This window comes from Pyrus communis, chromosome 13 (assembly GCF_963583255.1).
Source record: "Pyrus communis chromosome 13, drPyrComm1.1, whole genome shotgun sequence".
In the NCBI taxonomy this organism is placed as follows: Eukaryota; Viridiplantae; Streptophyta; class Magnoliopsida; order Rosales; family Rosaceae; genus Pyrus; species Pyrus communis.
The window spans coordinates 20,722,071-20,745,454 of NC_084815.1; the positions used below are offsets into that span (position 1 = coordinate 20,722,071).

Here is a 23,384-nt window from a genome sequence, read left to right on the forward strand (position 1 = left end):
TGGTTGTCAAACATGCATAAAGTTCATCATTGTCGCAGAATAGAGGATTATTTTGATCGTATTGATGCTTGGATTTGCACTGCCACTGGGGGTAATGTTGTTGAACTCGACCTTCAACTTCATGTTTCCGTTGCTGCAGTCCTACAGTCCTACCTCAAATTGTTTCCCGAGGCTCAAGTACCTCCATGTTACAATACCTTACCTTCTTGACTAATTTTTTGACCCAATCAAGAAGCGCTTTTCATGTCGCCCTGCGCTTGAAGATTTGATTATAGATGGACATTTTGCTATATATGCCTAAGGATGGTTCAACCGTAAACATAATTGTCAATGCACCTGAACTGAAAAGACTACAAATAAGTTTGGACGATGTTCGTATGGAAGTAGAGGATGTGGAGAAGCTTTGTATTGTTGCTGATGTCTCAAATCTTGAGAAGTTGGATCTGAAGAGAACTTTATGGTTGCTATTCCTTGAAGAAACTGAAGGCCCCTTTGGCAGATAGGGTTTTGCCTGTGTTAATGTTGATCAAAAACATAGGATTTTGACAGAAATCTTCGATGTCAAGTATTTGTTCCTTTCAGCTTCGTTTTTAGGGGATTCTCATATCAAATATCAATGTACTTTGCCTACACGTCTTTCAGTATGCCACGCTTGGAAATCACTGACAAACGCGCTCAAGGTATCGCCCAAACTGAAATATCTTGAATATCGATGTTCCTTTGCCTACATTTAATAATTTGAACTGCTTGGAGCTACGTCTTTCAGTATGCTACGCTTGGAAATCACTAACAAACATGCTCAATGCCCCTGTGAGCATCATCCTAAGTTGATACTAGATGCCTCAGGACTATTTGCATACAAGGATTCAAGATAAGTTGGAGGCGGCCGAGTACTCGTTGAATCATGGCAAGGTTTTGAATAAGTTGACAATTGATACTTATGATCTTAATGAAAAATTAAAGATGAAGTCGAGCGCAAATTTTCAAGGTTGTATATGGGTTCAAAGACTTGTAAAATTGAGTGAATCCCTTGAAATTTGTGAATGTACTTTTATCTATCCGATAGAACATGAATTTTATCTGCAGTTGTAGCGCAACCTATGAAATCTGTTGTACTTCTTAACCAGCCTTGTAAGTTTGCTAGACAAGGTTAGTTTTGCTATGTTCTAGAATTTAGAACAACTACTCCATTACATTAATAAAATGATTTATTCTTATAGTTGATGAAAATTCTTCATCATTTAATATACCAAGCATATAATGTATTGGAAAACGAAAAAGGGGGCAATTTGGGGGTGGCTATGGATACGGTACTTTTATCTTCATGATCATATTCAAAATTGTGTCGGATAGTTTTTGTTTCTTCATATACGTCTCTATACTATAAATAACCACATCCAAATTGTCCTCAAATGACTGGGTAACCGTGCAAAACAAATTTAACGAGTACAGTTTTCATCCCTAACTAGGTGAGCCTTCTAGTCAGGGAATGGAGTTGGCTAAGGGTGAGCTTGTGCCTGGATCAGCATCAAAGACACTCTATATAAGGCATATCACAACACTAATATATATCCAGAAAATCCTTGCATCATCCCACTATATAACAAGTCGTATTTTAAGTTCCTACTTCCTAAGACTTTGAGGACAAAAACACCAAAAAAGGCAATGACTTTTGACTTTTTTTCTATTAAGTGAGTACTAGGTAAATGAATTAGCAAATTGGTATCAATTAGTATTAAAAAAAATAGTCATCACGTTCTCTGTTTCGAATGTGTGTAACCTTCTCACTTGAGCTCTTTCGTTCTACTTTTGTGAATCTCCTTTTCATTTTGAAGTTTGATGACCGCAACCGTATACTTTCTAAATCACCCTCTAAAGATCAACTCTGCAAAAAAGATAACCAAATAAAAAATCTTTTAACCTTGCAATTAACATTGGAAATTTTAGTGTTTAAGTGAATCAATTCATCTATTTATTGAATAACTATTTCGAGTTTTTTGACAAAAAAACACGATTCGGGTTTAGTTTAATTTTTGCTTATACGATCTCTAAAGGGCAATCTAAAAAGTAAACGATTTCGATCATCAAGCAACAATGTAATAATGAGGAGAGCCGAAAATGTAAAAGGCAAATGTCCAAATAAGAAGGTTGCTAATTCTCTTCCTCTTTTTAATGTGTAATATATAAAAAAAATGTATGATAATTTTTAGCATGTCAATAACAATTCTAAATTAAACTATCAACTTAGCGATGATTAGAAATTTAAGCAAGTGCATCTTTTCAATTTGTGAGAGATACCCTCTTAAAAGTAGTGCTTCTTCCACCTACGCTGCTGGCGTTGCTTTTGCTTCTTCCCTAAGTTCCCTTCCCTATATACTTGGGTTTTGGTCCTTACCTTTTTTTAAGTAATGCCAAACCCTAACACTAATTTCTCAGTGTTTCTCCTTTTTATAGTGTCAAAAAATTAATATTTTCTCTTCTTTCTTGTCTCTTAAAAGGAGAACCCACTGTTGTTTAAAGCTTCACATGTACAATATATAAAATTTCCAATTCTGCGCATGCGATTGGTAAAAAGTAGAACTTGTATAAATGTAATTAGGGTTCGTGGTTTTGAAGTTATAGCTCCTCCAAAAGGGTTTCGAAGTGATCCACCAAAAAAAACCCCCTCCCACGAATATGTTCTTTAGAACTTCCATATGTATACTCGTTTCTAATAATAGATGAGTGAAAAGTTGAAACCATCTAACGCATGAATAGGATCGCATTTGCACCGAAATCCCAACGAGTCTTCTCACGTGATTAGCCACACATGAGAATAGAGGTAGAGATAGCTAGAGAAAAATGAAAACCCACTCATATATCTAAGTTTTCTTACAATAATGTGTATATTTCCCTTAGTATTTGATTAATTACGCAATGAAAATATAAACACAGAACTGGTCATATACAACTAGTTACGAGATCCTTTTTTTCCTCTAAAATATTAATGCTAATTAATTTAAGATAAAGTGTAATTTAGCTGCTAAATTTGAGTGCAGCGTTTAAATTAATGATGGCCACCTAGATTCTTTTAACTAGTGGACAACAAGTGACAATGGTTTGGCACCTTTAAATAATATACTATTGTTTTCATTTATTTAATTGCATGCGTTACTCACATCTTAATGTATTCATATACTTCAGCTTTTCTTATTTATATTATTGTCTTTTTGATGGTTATTGCCCACTATTTACTTCAATTTTTCTTTTGTTGCTAATGCACGTCACAAATTCGAAGCCGTACACTACATTTTAAGGATACAAAACCAAAATTAAGTACAAATTTTAGCTTAAGAGTTAGGAAAACCCCAACACTCTTAAAGGTCCACAAGAGATACGATGCTTCCTTGATCTTAAAATTATAAATATAAAAACATTTTTAGATCCTAAAAGATTTTGATTTTGGAATTCTCAATCTAATATCAATAAATAAGTGAATAATTAAGCAAAAACTAACTCAAAAATCATATATATTTTCTTGTTGGGGCCCGAGTTAGTGTAAAGATAAGAGATTTAGGTGCAAGGTTAGATTAATCTGGACCGTTCCCTCATCGTTTAGTCGTCAAGGAGTCAAACCTCTTCAAAACCCTAAAAAATTTTGAGCACGAAACCAGATCATATCAAATTTAAAGGAGATTTGATAGACATTTTATTATGTATTTCCTGCATGATTGCATGTCATGTGCAATGTTATTAAGTATATAATTAGGTGGGCACAAAAACGACGTGATTAAGATCAAGTTTTGTTATCATATGTATCCGAGTTACAAATATACTTTATTACATGAGGAAATTAATGATTAAAATTAACACGTGAATTAGTATATTCCGCTACTTCAACAGAACACAATAATTAATTTCTCAAGTTATTGATATCAAACTCGCATGAGTGATTATAATGCATGACTTTAGTATATTTAGTTGCAATATATCCGTTTATATTGATACCAAACTTCAATGAATTTGGGTTATTGATACCAACCTTCAATGAGTTTGGGTTTATTTAAGAATAATACATTTTGTCAACCATTTTTGTTTTACAAATTTCCCACATTATACCTCTATAGACATTGACTTTAAAAAAAATCCAATATAAATAGTAAACAATTATTTTTAAAAAAAGTCAATCTAATTGTTCTTCTCTTCCTCCAGCAAAAATTGTCATCCCACATACAGAGCATGTTTAGGTTGTCGAATATCTACGTTCAAGTTGTTCAGAATTTAAGATTTCCAAAACCCTAGCGAGTCGCCACAAAATACTGGATCATCACATGCATAATGTAAGAGGACAGCCATCACAAAACTGCCTTCTTTTGTTGGCTGGAATATTAGGAGAGTGAACTGTCAAAACCTATTGCACATCTTTCACAATTTAAGGATTCATTTGTGTGTTTTTCAAATGACTAAAAACACTTTTAAAAAGAAAAAAAATATTTTTTCATCCTAAAAGCACTTGAAGTGCAAGTGTTTTTCAGGATTCACTTGTGTTTTTACTAAGGATTAGATCAAAAAATATTTCACTAAAAAAAATTTCAATCAGTTTAAAAATACTTCCAAATGAGCCATTAAACTATGATTATTGCATCTTTCATTTCATCAATAAAAAATATGCAACTCACATATGGTTTTTTTTTTTTTGTGAAACAAAAAATATTATCTACACTAAAGGGGAGGGGGTGGGCTTAGCCTCACAATAAATTAGCAATAATGTGGTTTAAATTCACCATTAGTAAGAATCGAACCTAAAACATCTCACTTATAAATACAACGTGGCGTAAGTATGGTATTTACTTGCCTTTTTAATCCAAAACCAGAGAGGTTGCTTGCTTGCCATAATATATAGTTATTCTTTGTATCGCTATTTAATTTCAAGTTGCCGTAGTTATTATTAGAATCTCCCTCCAATAAACCAAACCGGAATAGGATCCTCTATGGATCCTCTTTGTAGGGATCTGAATGATCAATCAATCGTGTCTATTTATCGTATATCATACGGTTAAAAATTAATTTAAAATTGAATATAAATAGTATCTAACGAAAACTGACCGTACGATGTACGATAAATAAACATGATTGATTGATTTCCGAATTCCCACAAAAAAGATCCGGAGAGAATCTTGTCCAACCAAACCAGCCATTTTTCTGAGCAAATGTGATTGTCACATCACCATAAGGTATATCATTTTATTAGTATTTTAATACATGAATATATATTAATATAGGTTATACATGAATCTATATTAATGCTATGCCTTGTTAATCTAATCACAATTAGGGATGACAATTCTAACCGTTAACCCGTTAACCGTGGATAATCGCCCGAATGGATTGGATTTGGATATGAAAATTCGGGTATGGTTTGGATATGGGGAAAAACCGTTAACTTTATTCGGTTATGGTTTTGGATATGGTTATAGGGGTACCCAATCCATATCCGTACCCGAATATTATATATATATATATATATATATTTGATATATATTATATTTTATTCAATTATACCTTTTGAAGTCTTGGAATCATGCCCACAATGTATTCAATTATTCATATCCCTATAGTATTAATTCATTATGCATGCATCAAACCATATACTATCTTTATTATGCACCAAACATCATACATGGGGCATACCAACAACCTCATAAATTCAACACTCTTATTGTTATACTCAACCAAATTAATTCATTGAATCATTTTACATATCAATTATTAAATGTTCCAAGTTTATCAGATTCATCTCTCTTCAAGAGTCTCACTATCAAGAAATTGGTGCATGTTGTAAACTCAATAGGTAATCTTTCATTCTTTTTCATGTTATTTGATTCATGCAAATTATCAATTAGCATCAATTTTTCAGTATGTTATGAGCCCATAGAATTATGCAAAATTAAATCAATAATTGTCTTCTTGTTTGTTGTCATATATTTAGTTTACATGTTTTATCTTCCTTTCGTATTTGTTTTTGTCCTTTTTTCTTTTTTATTGGACCAATTTATCATATTGGCTTATCATGAACTTCAAATATATATTATTATGTTTTTTGTAATTGGATGTGGCTATTTAATGGCAAAATTAGTATCTATTAAAATTTATAGTGTGTCAATTAGAAGAATACAATTTTTTTTTTTTTTGATGAAGATGGATATAACCGATAACCAATTGAAAATCCGTTACCCGGTGGATATGGTTATGGATAATCCCCGATGGTTATTTTGCGGTTATGGGTATGGTTAATTTTCTTGGTTATGGGGATGGATATAACATTTCCATCCCCAAACCGAACCATTGCCATCCCTAATCATAATAGGAAACAAATTATATTTAGTATTTATAACTAATTACAGTAACTCAAGTCAGCATGACACTTAAGTTTAAGGGATTTTTGATATAGACACCTTAGTTTTGAATTTTGCAGATCAAACATCAATGCCTTTTAGTGATTTGATTAAACTTTTTTTTTGTCATAATTTTGGTGCTATATGCACATTATATTGTAACAAATTTCCTATAATCTAACCTTTTAATCAATTTTAAAAAAGGCACAAATGTTTAATCTAAATGATATAGAAAAACTGTAGGGGATTCTATTTTTCTCTAAGTTTAATTAATTAGGTTGCCATCCATATTATAATATGTGAATTAATAATACCATGTATCAATGTAATGATTGAAAAAATATTAAACCAGTTTCCATCCTAAAAGTTGTGACACCATGTGATGAAACTGGAATGCCCTACTACTTCCTTCAGATCCCGAGTGTCCACATTTAGCATTAGTCATTTGAACGCATGTATAATCTTAACCATTTGATTAATCTAAAGGTCTTGAATTATTATATGCCAACCTTGTAATACCCAACTAAAACACCATAACACTCACCCTTTAATTTCTTCTCGATCGATCTCCCTATGGATTTTTCCCTTCGATCATTTGCATCATAACTAGTCTCTTGACACACACTCACGCATATGACAATTGCTTTTGTATGCTAAGTTTGAAAAAAAATTATGGTTTTTTACTACAAAAAATAGTAAATTTATGGAAGAATATCTAGCAGCGGAATACATCATCCTCCCCCTCCAAATAGAGAGTGCTTTGTTGATGTAGGAAGTGAACCATGTAAGAGTGCTGAAAGGAAATATGAGAACACAGAAGGAAATTTTAAGTTTAAAGAAAAAAAAAAAGGGAAGGATTTGATCGGAATTACCTTAACTCGTTTTAATTCAATTGTAATTTTCGAAACTCTTGAGGACAATTTTATGGTATGTTAAATGTTTCACCGTTTTGGAGTGCCATCATAAAACTATCTTCTTCTCTTTTGGCTAGAATACGAGGAGAGTCAAAACCTATTGCACATCTTTCACAATTTTAAACTATGAAATTATGATTGTTGCATCTTTCATTTCATCAATAAATAACTCACGTATAGTATTGACTTGCCATAATGTATAGTTATTCTTTATACTATTAAATTTCAATTTGCCCTAATTATTATTAGAATCTCCCTCAAAAAACCAAACCAGCCATCTTTCTGAGAAAGTGTGATTGTCACAGGGTTCAAAATCTGCTGCTGATGTGGAAGTTAGACTTGTGGTTAAGAGGAGGCTAAAATGCCTCTATGAGTCTTCTCAGCTCCTGGAAGGGATAGATAATCGTGGCTTGCCACCAGTTGTCCCTCCTTTAAAAATAAAAAAATAAAAATCATAAGGCATATCATTTTACTAATATTTTTATACATGCATGAATCTATATTAATATGGGTAATATTATGAGTAACGTCAGGAAGACCAACTTTTTAAATCAAATTTTACAAATTATATGACGTGTTTGTTGATAATTGAATTATTATTCAAGTATTGAATTAATGTGCACATCATATAATTTGTAAATTTAATTTAACAAGTTGATCTATCTAGCATTACTCTAATATTACACCATGTTAGGTTATACATGAATCTATATTAATACTATACAATGTTAATCTAATCACAATAGGAAACAAATCATATTTAGTATTTATAACTAATTATAATAACTCAGACCAGCATCAGCATATCATAAGTTTAATTAGGTGGTCCGTCCATATTATAATATGTGATAAGTAACACATGTACCATTGTAATGCTTGAAAAAATATCCTCCGATTTTCATCTTAGAAATTGGTGAATTGGTGACACCATGTGATTAAACGCTTGGGATGCCCTACTACTTTCTTCAGATCCCGAGTGTCCATATTTAGCATTCGTACATTTACACATATTTAGAATAAGATTAATCCGATGGCATTTAATTATTCTACGCCAGCCTTGTAATATCCAACTAAAACACCGTAGCACTCACCCTTTTCTTCTCGATCGATCCCCCTTTCGATCACTTTCATCATAATTATACTCAAAATTTGGAACTATAAACTGATATACAATTTGCACAAATTAAGATAAGTCATTTACTCCATCTTTCGTTTGTATCAGATAACTCTGAGCAATTGATCGATATGAAATCTAATCGAGTTTGCTTTTGGGTCAGATTAATCTCTCATCCTCTTTTTACAAAAAAATTAAAAGCAATAAACCCTAAAAAGCTTTCGAACTCCAGATTATTTCTCAATTTGCATGTTTGTGTCAGACTGGTTCCCACAAATTTTTTCTACTGATTTAGAAATATATATATATATATATATATATATATATATATTTAATCAGAACGTATTGGAAAATTATATTGTGATTAGAAAAGGTGAATTATAGATTTGAAGAGAAAATGACGAATGTCTGAAAAAAGAAAAAAAGAGTGAAAGACGGGAAAAATGGCGTAAATTCTTTAATTAGTAGCGAAAGGCGATGAGATTTGAAAAATGGGATAGAGAAAATTAAAAAACAAATTAGGTATGTTGTCTACTGCAACTATTATCATGTGGATAGGTAAAATTCATTAGATCAATCAAACGGTTAAGATAATTTTAAATGCGTGTAAATGCACCGATGCTAAATGAGAAGATTTGATATCCACTTCCTAAATTTCAGGTTTTCACACTTTTTGCCCTGCATGATGCCCATTTGTCCTTATAATATAAGGAAAATTAACGAAAAGTCCAAAAAAATTTAGTTTTAATGAAAAATGACAAATAAAGGTGTAGTGAATAGTACTAAGGAAATGTAAAATATGATTTTTCGTTAAAAGTGAATAATATCAAGAGTGTTTTGTTAAAACTCCCTATAATATATCCAAGAAGATTCTCTTCTTGGCCACCTCAAGCATCTTGCTACAAAAATATATATAACTCTAACCACCACCCTAGCATAAGACATTCACACCAAAGAGAGAGAGAGAGAGAGAGAGAGAGAGAGAGAGAGAGAGAAAGAGATGGGGAGAGAGTTATGTGCAGCAATGGGAAATGGTGGAGTTTTCAAAAAAATAGGCAAGTCATGGAGCAAACTAGAGAAACGCTTAAACGATGGAGTTTCAAAGAGCAAAGTTGGCAACTTCTTCAAGTTAGAAGCAAGAAATAGTTGCTTCACCAAGGAGCTACGTGCTGGTCTAGCCACGTTCCTCACCATGGCCTACATAATCTCCGTCAACGCCACCATCCTCGCGGACTCAGGCGGCACTTGCTCCATTGCCGACTGCTCCACCACGGCGAACCAAACCGTCACCCCGGGTTGCATGATCCTTCCCAACGAAGGATACCAGAACTGCCTTGCAAAGACCAAGAGTGACCTCATTGTTGGCACAATTTTATCAGCCATGATCGGGTCGATTGCTATGGGCATTTTGGCTAATCTACCCCTGGGGTTAGCCCCAGGAATGGGGCCAAACGCTTATCTGGCCTACAATTTGGTGGGTTTTCATGGAAGTGGGAAGTTGTCTTACCAAACTGCCCTAGCTGTGGTGTTACTTGAGGGAATTGCTTTTCTTGCAATTGCTGCTTTTGGGCTAAGAGAAAAGCTGGCCAGGCTCATCCCTCATCCAGTTAGGCTTGCTTGTGCAGCAGGAATTGGGCTTTTCATTGCTTTTTTGGGCCTACAAATCCACCAGGGAGTAGGCCTGGTGGGCCCAGACCCATCCACATTGGTGACAATCACAGCTTGTTCTAATACAAACCCAGCAACTGGTGAGTGCCTTGGGGGGAAAATGCACAGCCCAAAGTTCTGGCTGGGTGCAGCTGGGTTTATAATCACATGTTATGGCCTAATGAAGGAGATTAAAGGCAGCATGATATACGGCATCGTTTTTGTCACATTTATATCATGGTTTCGGGGCACAAGTGTGACAGTGTTTCCCAACACACAAATTGGTGACACGGATTTCCATTATTTCAAAAAGGTGGTAGATTTTCACAAAATTCAATCCACAGCTGGGGCTATAAGCTTCACCAATTTCAATAGGTCTGAGGTTTGGGTGGCTCTGGTAACCTTGCTCTATGTCGATGTTCTTGCCACCACAGGCACATTGTACACCATGGCCGAAATGGGCGGTTTCGTGAACGACGAAGGCGGGTTCGAAGGCGAGTACTCGGCGTACTTGGTTGACGCGGGGTCAACAGTCGTGGGAGCTGCACTTGGGGTGACCCCCATCGCAACGTACATAGAATCTTCAGCGGGTTTGAGAGAAGGCGGGCGGACAGGATTGACTGCAGTGACCATCGGTCTGTGTTTTTTCTTGTCGTTGTTTTTCGTTCCTCTTTTGTCTAGTGTGCCCCCATGGGCTATAGGGCCTTCACTTGTGGTGGTTGGGGTGATGATGATGAAGGTTGTGAAGGACATAAACTGGGGGAAGATGAAAGAAGCTGCGCCTGCTTTCATGACCATGGTTCTAATGCCTCTCACTTATTCCATAGCAAATGGGATTATTGGTGGCATTGGGCTCTACATTGCTCTCAATCTGTATGATTATTTGGTAATTATGATTAAGTGGTTGATTAAGATGAAAACAATGGTGGGAAGAGAACAAAATCAAGTGTCTGCCACAGCTCCTGCAGACTCAGCAATTGAAGTTATTTGAAGCCACTTTTTGATTAAATTGTTGTTTTTGGGTGATTTTAGGAGGACCCTTCTGTAATCAGTGGTTTTTATTTTTGAATTTTTTTTTTCCCTTATATTTATTATACAAGTGATATTGTGAAAGGAGGGACTCGAATGCAGGACTTCGGGTGCATGGGTAATTTGTCAATTTTTTATTTCTTTAATATTTCAAGATCAACATCCTTTTTGCTGTAATTTATGCAATCTGTGATTAAAGACCAGCATTTTTTTCTACTTAAGACAATTACATATCATGGACAAAGATATGTTCGAGAATTACTGCAAAAGTATGTTTTAACAGACAAAACCCAAGAGTCAGAATCCATCAAGGGTTCCTTGCTCACGATAGAACTAAAACTAGGTCAAACTTTGTTAGACTACAACCTAATACGTGATTCCTGCATGCTGGTTTTGCAGCTCTACATAAAAAGAGTGTAACCATTTCCACCTATTGAATAAGAAGAGTATCCAAGATAACTCTAATGATCCCAAGAAGAAGAAAATAGAGCACACTCTTAAAGAAAGCTCACAAAACAAACTAATTAGCAAAGCTTTTCTTATTTAGCTCTAGGCTTTGTTTTTCCTTGGATGATATACAATGCTTGGGGACTTGGGTATTTATAGCAAACCAAATGAAAGCTACACCACACACTTAATTAAACTAAGATTTCCAACTACCACACAAAACACATTAATTGCACCTAATTATGTTGTTTTCCACACAACCTTACCTAACTTTGCAATTGTAAGCAATTACATCATCAAACTAGATATGGACTTGGGCTTTAGATTGGGCTGTGGATTACTTATTGTTTTGGGTTGACATTGATTCTCAACACCACCATCTGAACTAACCATCTTGCGTAAGACTTCTCCAGTAGAGGTAAAACTCGCACTTGTGGACCTCACATCTGTTAGAGTTTGATACGTAAGGTCGTCTGTTGAGATGGTACAAAATAGCAATAATCACACGGTACATATAAATCACAAAAAAGTGTCATATATATGCGTTCAGAATCTTCAGATGCATCTTCGATACTAATGTTGTTTAGCTTGCTGAAAGCTTCCCGATCAATAGACAAAATTTTGAAGGAAAAAACTATCAATGTAGAGGAATGGCCACAATCTTATTGTTGTGTTTTGAAGGAAAATTACCCTCCGATCTGGTGTATGCCTTCCTCTGATAGTCATGCGTATTGGCCTTCCTCTGATAGTCATGCGTATTGGCAAGCGCAATGGGAGCTCCTGCATAACAGTCGAAGGGAGGAAACTTAACTCAAGCAAAACCTAAAGAATGCTTGGTATCCAGTAAAAAATGATCACACATGCAAGGCGAACGCAGGGTTAGGACCTCGATCAAACAGGGCGCATCCATTATAACAATCCGCTTGCTCATGAACATCTCCAAAATTAGAAGTTTGTAACTATCAGATGCACCATTCTGTGAAAACGAAAACACTTGTGTATGTGTATTCTGTACATAACGATAATTAAGCGTTCAAGTTTCCACATTGATTATTTTTTTTCCAATGTCCATATATTGATAGAACGTAAAACTTCAATGATCTACTGATTGACTTTACAAGATTGTGTCAAACTAACAGAACACTGAATAGATAATATGTCAGCATATTGGGACAGCAAATTGCATGACAAGATTGAGGTAGCACTGCAAACAGGAGAACGATGAGCTTGGAAAGGTTTCAACTTGATCGACAGGTTCAGATTTTTCCAGACACAGGAAACGCAATGTCCTATTCTCAATGTCCTTTTCTCTTTTAATCATATTAGAAATCTGACTACGCTGCATCGACAAGCTCGAATGTTACCCCTGCATTTAGCTGTACTGTAGTTAACGGAATACCAAATGACTCTGGAGTTCCAGTAAAGTTCTCGTTCGTTCTTTGAAAACTGTCATCAATCAAATCATATTCCTTTTTGGATGCTGCCACCTTATTGCCTGCCAATGACATTGAGAGTATATAACAAACAAAATTAAGATACTGAACACAAAGAAAACTATGTATACTACAGACATTATACACTCAGGAAACCACAATAAAACAGGTAGGAGCATGGAATTTAATTGCGTCTTGCCTGATCTTCATTAGGATTCACAGCAGCTGTTGGGAAGAGATGGCGACAAGCTTCTTGTTGGTTCTTGAATCTTCATCAGAAGGTGATGCGTTTTTTACGTTGGTTTCAGAGTTATTTTTCTCATGTCCCATCAAACTTAGATGCATCCGAAGCTAAGGAATTGCTGTAGTCACCACTTCTCTAGCCAGTGGAGCTTTATAAACTAAGCTGGTCTCACTTCTCAATCTTAGTATGAATCGTCATGATGTGAGCGTGTTTCATCCATCAGAATCACTACTTACTCTCGATACAAACAACGTCTACTGAATGAGTGAAAAAATGCGAAAAATATTTGTAGTTTGAAGGGGTTGCCTCACTGTAATTAAGTGTAAACCTAAATGTTGACTTTAAAAACTACCAAGCCTAGGTGGCACGCAGGTCGAGTAACTAATAAGCTAATTATGTCCTTCAATTGTATGCGGGGCGTGCCAACTCGTCAGCCGAGCTCGGCCAAGGAGTAAAATTTGTTGATGTTGCGTTGCGCTTGCTGACTACTTGATCTTGCGACTGCGGCCGAGGAAGGAAGACGTCTCGGCCTTCGGGTTCTAGAGCCTGAAGACAAGACTGCTAGTTATGCGAAATTCAATATCAAATTAGGCTTTCAATGTGCCAAATGTAGTAACTTGTAACACCTCACTTTGTCGAGAAGGCTAATGAGGTGACCTCTGCCAATAAGGATTCGGAAACCCTTCTCGACCGAGACTTGGACAAGTAACCAGTCGGCCTCGACGCAATGCTGTTTATCCAAATTGAAGGTGCTCCTTGGTCGGCTGATTCTACGGCAACAGTGTTGTTTATTCAAACTAAAGGTGTTCACCGGTTGCCTTCACAATGTTATTTATCCAAACTGAAGATGTGTTGGCGGAAAAAGAAAATAAAAAATCTTAAGATGTTTAAGAGGTTTGCGCAGGACAGTTGTGTGTTAAATTGGAGAGCTTTTCATGTTGCACGACCTCTTGCATTTATAGTGACTGTGTGTTTAGTAGCCAACCCGTGTAGTTCCAGTCAAAAGCAAAACACTTTTCTTGAGATAATTATCACAATATCCCTCGCCATTATCTCGATATCTGGAAAGGATTGGCAATTGTACTTTCCTTCTATTCAGACTAGATACACTAGTCACTTGATAAGGCTCGTATTTAGAGTTGTTGTTAACTTCAAATTTCCATGTACCATGTACCACGTGCCATATCCTATCACCAACTCACCAGATCATCATCATGATAATTCCAACTTAAACAGGAATATGCCATTGCTAGCAAACTGAAGAGTGCGGCATCTCCTTTATTTTTGCTCAGAAGCATCCATGCATGCAACGCAACTTGCAATTTAATTGCATCAATATTTGCTTTTTTTATCCCATCTTTCTTTCCAATTAAATGCAAATTGTGCATTATCAAAAAATTCAACCTGATCATATCTCCCATTTCCGCATGCTGTCTTATCTTTAGATTCTGATAAGTAGCACTTTTCTGTGTTGATCATGATGTGAACCAACCAAGCTGCACAATGCGTAGCCACACATAGTCCTTGTACAATTGTTACTTCTTTCATATATTTGACTCTCACATCGCAATTGTAAGATAATTCCCATTTTAATAAATTCCTAATAAAATGGTAATATCAATTATGACCTCATTCATCCAACGACTTAAAGTATTCGGGGCGAGTGCGTACAAAATCACGGCCTCTTAATATTCAAAGTCATCCGACAGTCCAGAATTTTGCTCATTCAACGACCTCGATTACTCGGGTTGATAGTATAAAATCGGATCCAAACAATAACACATCATTCCATAATTTTACGAAGGGCTTGAACCCGAGTCATGTACAAATACGAGTTCCTTCTCTAACCCGAGGCATGTACAATGTGTGACGCTAAATCGAAGGCTAGTTATTGCCCACAAGCACCCGAAAATCAGACGTAGTGCGACATTCTTTTGCAAGGGTAACTTAAAGTTAAACAATGTACTTTAAGCTTCACGATTATGACTTACACAGACACCCATCAGACCCGAACAAACAAAACAATAAGCTTCCTTTCGCTGGAAAAAAAGAAGAGACGTTTTCGCTAAACAATCATGATTCTAACAGAAAGGCTAAAAACTATTTATTCTAGCTCGGTACAGTTTACAATGTCAGGAATTATCGTTTTAGATGGATACGATTCCACCGTGGTTATTGCAGTGTATTCATAAGGAGTCTGTAACAGTGAATTAGTCGTGCCTTGCATGTGTGGCCTCAAGCTTTCTTTAGGGGGCTTTTTTCCATTGAGTTTTACTCGGTTAAAACATTTTTAGAGGCCGTTCTTTGTTACATGCCGTTTAATATTATGACTTTGGTTGATGTCTTTGAATGAAATCCATTTGATCTTTAAAAAAATGGAGAAAAGAATACATAAATTTTAAAAAAAAAAGGAAAAAAAAAAAGAAGAAGAAGAAATTAAACAATGTACCATAAACTCTTCACGATCAAGACCAAACAAACACCCATGAGTGCAGAAATTGAAAAAAAGAATCTATCTTTCGCTTAAAGGTGAGAGCTTTTCCCTTAAACATACACGACCCCAACATAAATAAATTAATTTTTTTTTTTTTAAAAAAAAAAAAACCTTCATTCTATCGTGAAAAAAAAAACAACATAAAGTCACTGAATAAAAATTTACAAGAACAAAATAAGCTAAATTGTGAAGGAAGACTTCCTACCAGTGAGTGAGCTTTTGGGTTGCAAAAATCTCTGAAAACTTTTGTCTTTGAAGAGGAAGAGAGAGCATAAGCTTAAAGGGTAAATTTTGGTAGTGCCCTTGAACTTAGTTCAATTGGTTATGCAGAAATCAAATATTCTTATAAGCGCTTCTGTTAGAAATATTTTTATTAGAAATACTTTGAATTTTTATTCAAAATATCAATACTTTGTTGAAATTGAAGAAGTATTTGAAGATGTCTTTTTTTAAATATAGTTAAAAACCTTTTTTTATTTATTGTAGAGAGCACTTTTGGGCTTTTTGTAAACAATCTCTAGCAGACTCCTAATACGATTTTTTGGTTCACCACATGAACTTTCAATTTGGTTTTATTCTTTAAAAGGTGCCAATTTGTTCATATTCACCAACCTTATCATACTTTTTGTTAATTTTCTTGGCTTGAATGGGCAAAAACAACCTTTCAAAATGACGAAACATTTGGCAGATGTCAGTGACACAATAGAGAAGGCGAATTGGTATGTTTTCGCAGATGACGTTTTATCATAACGGTAGAAAGCAAAAATGTCTATACATCATGCTGAGATTCGATTCCCATGATCTTCATCCCCTTAACATTTAACAAATTAACTCAATAACGCTATCGTTTGTCAAAAAAATAAAAGAATTGGCACGTTCTCAGAATCACGAGAGTCAAAACGAAATTATATTGATGGTGCAGGGGACAAATCATAATAAGATGCTAAATTAAGGTGCCAAATTTTTTTTTTTTTTTAAATCCTCATGAAAAAAAAAATTGTTATTCCCATCCCAATGTCTTATCTTCTTATGAATTTTTTAATTACAAATTTGTCCATTTGTAAAATGACTAATAAGGACCTTAGTTACCCCCTTTTGCGTTACTTTTTTTTTTTTTTTTTTTAAAAAAGAAAAAAGAAAAGTTTGGGTGTGATAACTCTCACGCTGTGTTTAGACGATTTGTCTCCCTTAAACACTAACTCACCCTTCCCATCTCCTTTCATTTAGAGAAAGCAAAATCATTCAGAGAAAGCAAAAGGAATGAACTTAGAAGATAACGTTTCTATGGAAGAAGTAGATGATTATGTTTCCGTCGAATAGGTAAAAGATAATTTTATATGGGTCATCTTGATTTGTCGACATCGTACAGTTGAACCATAGCTCTATGACTTTTTATTTGAATTTGCATTAGGTTAGGGTGCAATTTGTTTCACGTTTTCCTATGAGAATTCCTGAAATTCGTTTTCATTAGGTTAGGGTAATAATTCAAGTAAGGCATGTTTGTCGCAACTGACATTGATAATCGTGCAACTTGATGTGTTGTCTCCGAAACCTACACACAAATCCCTTTCTTAATTAGCACTATTTTCAACTTGATGTAATGCCCATTTATTTACGTATGGTGGAATTCGTTTGCAGCATGTACATCAATCTGGTAATAATTTAGGATGTACACATATGGTGGACTACTAGTGAATTTACCACAACTAAGGTAATATTTGCTTGACTATGCAATTGATTTACTTATACTCTTGTATGTTTATTCATAATGTGCAATTTTGGTACATAGTTATTCAAGAGTAGAGAATAATTAATACAATGGCTTCGAGAAGTTGGGAAGGTCAATGGTTTTTTTATTGTGACGTTACTATCCGATCAAGGTGGAAAAGATAACAGGAGCCCTAGACTTGCATTGGGTTGTGAAATAAATGGACAATATGTAAGTCAAATTCACAAAAAAAAACATAAAGGATGAGGATAGAAGGAATTCTGTAATGAAAAAATGTGGATGCCCATTTCAATTAAAAGGTAAAAAGGTAGCAATTGATGATGATTGGATATTGGCGGTAGTTATTGGAGTGCATAATCACATAGCAGCAGGCCATTTGGAGGGTCATTCATTTGCTGGTAGATTATCGTCTGAAAAGACTTCGTTATTGACCGATCTGCCTAAAATTTTGCTGCAACCAAAGGAGATTTTGACTACACTAAAATGAAGAGACAAGCGAAATGTATCTACACTGAGGACAACTTATAATGCACCTCAACGTTTGAGGCTTTTGGAGAAAGGTGGGAGGTCCCAAATGCAACAATTGATGAGTAAGTTATCCAAGCATAGGTACACTGAGTGGCATAGGAGTTGCCTAAAGACTAATACTATTTTGGACTTGTTTTGGACACACCCGACTTGTTTGGAATTGTTACATGCATTTCCACATATTTTGATTATGGATTGTACATACAAGACCAATAGGTATCATATGCCATTGTTAGAAATTGTTGGAGTTACATCAACTGATATGACATTTTCTGTTGGTTTTGTTATCTTTCTGCATAACGAGAAGATAATTACGTTTAGGCCTTGAGTATATTGCGAGGACTCATGGATGGTATTGTTACGCCTGATGTTATTGTGACAGATAGAGAAATGACTTTGATGAGGGCCATTAGACTTATATTTGGCACAAGTAAGCATTTATTATGTAGATGGCACATCAATAATAAAGTGTTAGCCAAGTTCAAAAAATTATAGAAGTCCAAGGAAGATTGCGATAGATTTTTGGAGAAATGGAATACAATGGTTGCATCTTCTACTAAAGCCGATTTCATAAGGCAGACAAAACAACTATGCAATGAGTTTAGTATGTATTAAGAGATGCTTCAATATGTGATAGATACTTGGTTGAATCCATAGAAAGAAAGGTTTGTTGTAGCATGGATCGATAAATTTATGCACTTTGGGAATACAACCTCAAATAGGTAAGCATTTATCACTTGTTACTTTATTTTCATTTTCATTTTCTAGTGAGATTGCTAAACCCTTGTTACTTTAACAGGCTGAGTCTTCACATGTTAAATTAAAAAGACATCTTGGAAGTAGCCAAGGAACATTTGAGACATCATGGGAAAGGAAAAGGACGGATAAATCTACTCGTTGTGATCCGTCATTGTTTGAGATTATGGAATCGGAGTAAGGAAGTTATTCACTAGGTGATCTTTGTCTTGAAATGAGTTCAAAACAAAAAAGGCGACCAAAGGAGAAGGTGCATCACGCTCGTTCAATTAAGCCAATTGAGTTAACTAATGCATTTCCAGTAGCATTGAGGCCATACATTATTCTTGTAAAAGATGTGGCAGCTGATGGACATTGTGATTTCAGGGCAATTGCATCATTATTGGGTTATAATGAGGATAGATGGGTACAAGTGAGAAAAGATTTATTACAAGAGTTAGAGACTTACTCAAATTGCTACTCCAAGCTATATGGGTCTGAAATTAGGGTCCATGAGTTGAAGTATGCATTGAGATATTTTGAAACTTGTGAAAACATTGATCGGTGGATGACTATGCCTGATATGGGCCATATTATTGCATCATGTTATGGTGTGGTACTTATCCACCTATTGGATGTACAATTTCCTACATTTTCACCTCTTAGAACAACACCTATACCACTAGCAGCATGTAAGGAGATTGCCATTGAATTCTCCAATCATCATTTTGTGCAGGTATAGATATAAGGATTCATTGTTGGAAATTTTTGCAGGTGATCTTATAAGGATTGCATGCATTTACTTTAAGTTATAAATTTCTTGTAGTCTAGTTTAATTAAGTTGTACTTTTATGCAGGTGTTCTTGAAATCAGGTCATCCAATTCCTCCTAAAGCGACAAATTGGGAAAGATACTGTGAACTATGGTGTTTAGAATGGGCTGCTTCGTACATTGCTCGTACACAATAATTCAAATTCATTGTAGGGTCCACTATTATAACTAGAGAGATCGTGAAGCTTGACGAAAATTGAAGCTGGTAAGCAGTGCCACCATGCTTATGCGTCAGGCAATTCCATATTCTGCTCATGGTATTTTTTTTTTCTAGTAAACTCCCGCGTTTCGATGCTTTTCTATATTTTTCTAACTAAATTGTTCTTGGTTTGTTCCTCAAGGAATATGAGTTGGGATTTTTCTGTCTTATTTTGCTTTAGAATCCGTGCTCTTCTTTTAAATCCACGTCTTAATGTTTTATTTTTATATATTTTTTTGGAATAGTTACTAAAATATTTTTATCCCTAGGATTTTGGTTGCCCAAATTAGAACCCACCTCTCTACAACTCCTATTTGCCTTCCCTTAATGAAATTTCAGATAACATTCTCCATCATCATCTAGCATAACCTCACATACATGCGTTTCTTGCAACAAAAAAACCCCCAGGGGTTCGGGCTTGAGAGATGGTTTACTTGAGTAAGCTTCTCCATTTTCAATCACGACCAAACGTGTACATCAGATTGAAGAATAGAAGACCTCGGTTTTTTTTTTTTTTTTTTGGCTTTTATAAGAGAGTAATATTATTTGTTTATATTCTTTTTTTAAGAGAAAAGTTTATCTCTAATTATATATATATATATTAAGGGTTATTTTAGGAATAATAGTGGGTGAGAAAATAATATTTTAATTTTTTAACTTTTTATAGTGAATGTAAATATAACGTGATTAGAGAAATAAGACAATGAGGTGAGTCTAACAACTCTTAAAAAAAAAAAACAAAAAAAAAGTGGTGCTGTTGCTTCCGCCTGCAATGTACCCTTCCAAGACTTCTGACCAAAATAGATGGTTCTAATCGGAAGCAGAGGAAACCTACTCAATTTACTCATAACCCCTCAACCAAGCAAAATTAAAGCATTCAAACACAGACTTCTAAGAAAGTCAACAAAATGCAAACTTCAATTTTAAGCGGATAATCAAAACAAACAATCACCAAATCAAATTTCAAAAACACAAGGAAGAAAGACCAAGTCTCTCTCTCTCTCTCTCTCTCTCTCTCTCTCTCTCTCTCTCTATATATATATATATATTATATAGTGTTTGATGCAAGATTAGGTTGTTTTGATGATCACAGAGGGTTTTGGTCCCCACTGGCCTCTCTCACAACTGCTTCCAGTCTCCAAAAGACCAGTATTAGGCAAAGACCCAAGCTTTTTCTTTGGGTTTTGTGTAATAATTTGACCACCATAATTTTGGGTTTTCTTCGTTCCCTACTTTTTGATCATCTCTCTCTTCCAAATTTCCATTTTTTGCTTCAAAGTTTGAAACTTTGAGTGGAAAGGAGTGAGAGATGTTGGATTACTATGAGCAGCTTGCTTCCAGGCCTTCTTACCATGATTCTCTCAAGGTTCTTGAGGCAGATATTCAGCATGCCAATATGCTGTAAGTACAACACTACGACCTTTTTTTAAATTTATTCATTTGGGTTTTGTTTATGTTTAATTTTGAAATTGGGTTTGTGAAATGTGGAATACAGTTGTGGGTTTCTTAATTTTTAGTGGTTTTATATGTTCTGCATTTACTGTTCTGAGGTTGAAAATTGAAACTGTACTCCTCACTATCCAAAAGGGCCACCAGAGAGTGATGTCTTAGGCTTGGATTTCCACATGAAGTTTGGTTTTGGTTATATGATGGATTGTTTCAAAGAGAGAGAGAGAGAGAGAGAGAGAGAGAGAGAGTTGAGTTGATTTTTTGTTTCAGCAGTTTTTTTGGAACTAATATCCATTTGTGTTGTCATTGGATGTATATCTAATGCCCGTTGTTTCTGGTTTCATTGTTATGTTATCTGAATTTCGTTATGTTGTCGTATTGACCCCATTTCGCAAGCTTCAATCTTTATGTGAAGTATAATCTTGGTTTTGAGAACAAATTTCAGTTTTTTCTGTATATAATCTTGGATATGCTGCTGAATTCCGCCTATTATTCTTCATTAGATCCCGGTTTCTTGTTCAAATCGAACTAATTTTTGGGGTTTGTGGAATCTGTGAAATTTGAAAACCATAGTGAGGTTCAGCCCATAACCTATCATAGTTTTAAGAGCATCGGCTTATGTCCTTGCGTACCTTATTTTTTAATTTGGGTTGCTGACCATTAGAATGTTTCACCGAGTTAATAGACGAAGATATTTCATTTTTGTGGTTGATCAAGTGGAGTGACTTTTGATGTTACTTGAATAAAATGCAGGGCAGCTTCCATCCCCCGAAGCAAGGGTGGTACGGTTCTTCAAATGAAATTGGTTTACAGTGATTTGGCACACATTTTCCTGTTTTTGCTTCAGTGGATTGATTGCTCGTCTTCGTGTTTATTTTCAAGTTACTTAAATCTTTTCCACATAATTGTATATAAGGTTGGTTTCTGCCTTGCCTGTTCTTATGTTTATAATGTAAATTTACAGCTTAATTTTGCCCCTTTCGTAATGGAATTCTAGTTCTTGAATGTTTGCGTGTTTGTTGGTTTTGTATTTCAGGTACGCTCAGATGGGAGATCAAATATCTCTTCATGTGGAAGGAAAGCTACCATCAGCGAATTTTACAGTATGTAAACTTTCTTCTAACTCTGGTAGTTGATTTAATGTCTGTATAAGATGCAAGTTGAACCTTATATAGAGGATGGGTGTTTGCGTATGTTTTATGGAAAACTTAAAAATGAGCCCGTCTGGTGCATAACATAACTTCACTTCAGGATTTCGAAAATTGATGACTAATTCTTTTAATGGATCTCGTTCCTACTGTAATTTCAATTTTACGGAAGCGTACATTTTGGTCTGCTTTTAAACTTCAAAGCGCATGAAGCAGCGTTGTTTTTGCAATTCATCATTATTCATGTCTTTCCCAACATAAAACTGCAGATGTTATATTGCCGTCCCTTCAGTGTCTCCATGGTGATTCATTGGAGATGCATATCACCCAAGAGGAAGCTCTAGAGATGGCTGCGAGGAAACCATATGGGGATAAGATAAAGCTTTCGGATGTGGACTTGGAGAGAGAAGATGAATGTGGCATCTGCTTAGTAACTTGCACCAAAATGGTTTTGCCAAACTGTTGCCATGCAATGTGCATTAACTGCTACCACGACTGGTATGAATAACGTAGTTCTTCCCTAATCTCCGAAATAATTTGTTCTTCCTTTGCTCGCTTTAGTTTCATCCAGTGTTAGGCAGTTACCATATGATGATTTGGCTCATTATTTTTAACTGTTCACATATTTGCCTCTTTATATATCACAGGAACACAAGATCAGAATCTTGCCCATTTTGCCGGGGAAGTATAAAAAGAGTGAACTCAGGGGACTTGTGGGTTCTGACCTGCGGTAGTGATGTGGTTGACACTCAAACCGTGTTGAAGGAAGATATGTTGCGGTTCTATCTTTTTATCAACAGACTGCCCAAAGATCTCCCGGATGCGTTGTTCTTAACGTATTATGAGTACTTAATTTGATCAAACATACTAGAAATGGTGTATAGAGAAAGGCGATTGCCAACCATCACGAGTACATAGTCCGTTTAGGTTTTAACATCGTAAATTTCTTTTCCACTTCATGCCAAGCAAAATAATGTATATGGTTTGTGTAAGAGACAGAAATATATATCAGACGAGTCACCTCTTTTCTTATGCAATTTTGGTTTTGTGATGGAAGGCAATCAGAAAA

General features: G+C 35.2%; 3 protein-coding genes across 4 annotated transcripts; all 3 read left to right on the forward strand.

The window, feature by feature from the left end:
* The first annotated feature begins 9,402 nt into the window (after positions 1-9,402).
* LOC137712039 (adenine/guanine permease AZG2-like) lies at positions 9,403-11,224 on the forward strand. Of its 2 annotated transcripts, XM_068451187.1 has the most exons (2): positions 9,403-9,418; positions 9,458-11,224. In XM_068451187.1, exons 1-2 carry the CDS (start codon positions 9,403-9,405, stop codon positions 11,038-11,040), a joined length of 1,599 nt encoding a protein of 532 aa, XP_068307288.1. In that variant the 3' UTR covers positions 11,041-11,224. The 2 variants fall into 2 exon arrangements, with proteins under 2 accessions (XP_068307288.1, XP_068307287.1); XM_068451186.1 differs by having other exon boundaries at positions 9,403-11,224.
* A 7,699-nt stretch (positions 11,225-18,923) lies between these two features.
* Positions 18,924-19,656, forward strand: LOC137712334 (uncharacterized). The gene is made up of 2 exons (XM_068451432.1): positions 18,924-19,424; positions 19,546-19,656. Exons 1-2 carry the CDS (start codon positions 18,924-18,926, stop codon positions 19,654-19,656), a joined length of 612 nt encoding a protein of 203 aa, XP_068307533.1.
* Positions 19,657-20,770: 1,114 nt separating this feature from the next.
* LOC137713019 (E3 ubiquitin-protein ligase AIRP2-like) lies at positions 20,771-23,352 on the forward strand. Its single transcript, XM_068452247.1, has 5 exons — positions 20,771-21,119; positions 21,921-22,083; positions 22,204-22,270; positions 22,585-22,813; positions 22,963-23,352. Exons 1-5 carry the CDS (start codon positions 21,028-21,030, stop codon positions 23,171-23,173), a joined length of 762 nt encoding a protein of 253 aa, XP_068308348.1. The 5' UTR covers positions 20,771-21,027; the 3' UTR covers positions 23,174-23,352.
* Positions 23,353-23,384: the final 32 nt, after the last annotated feature.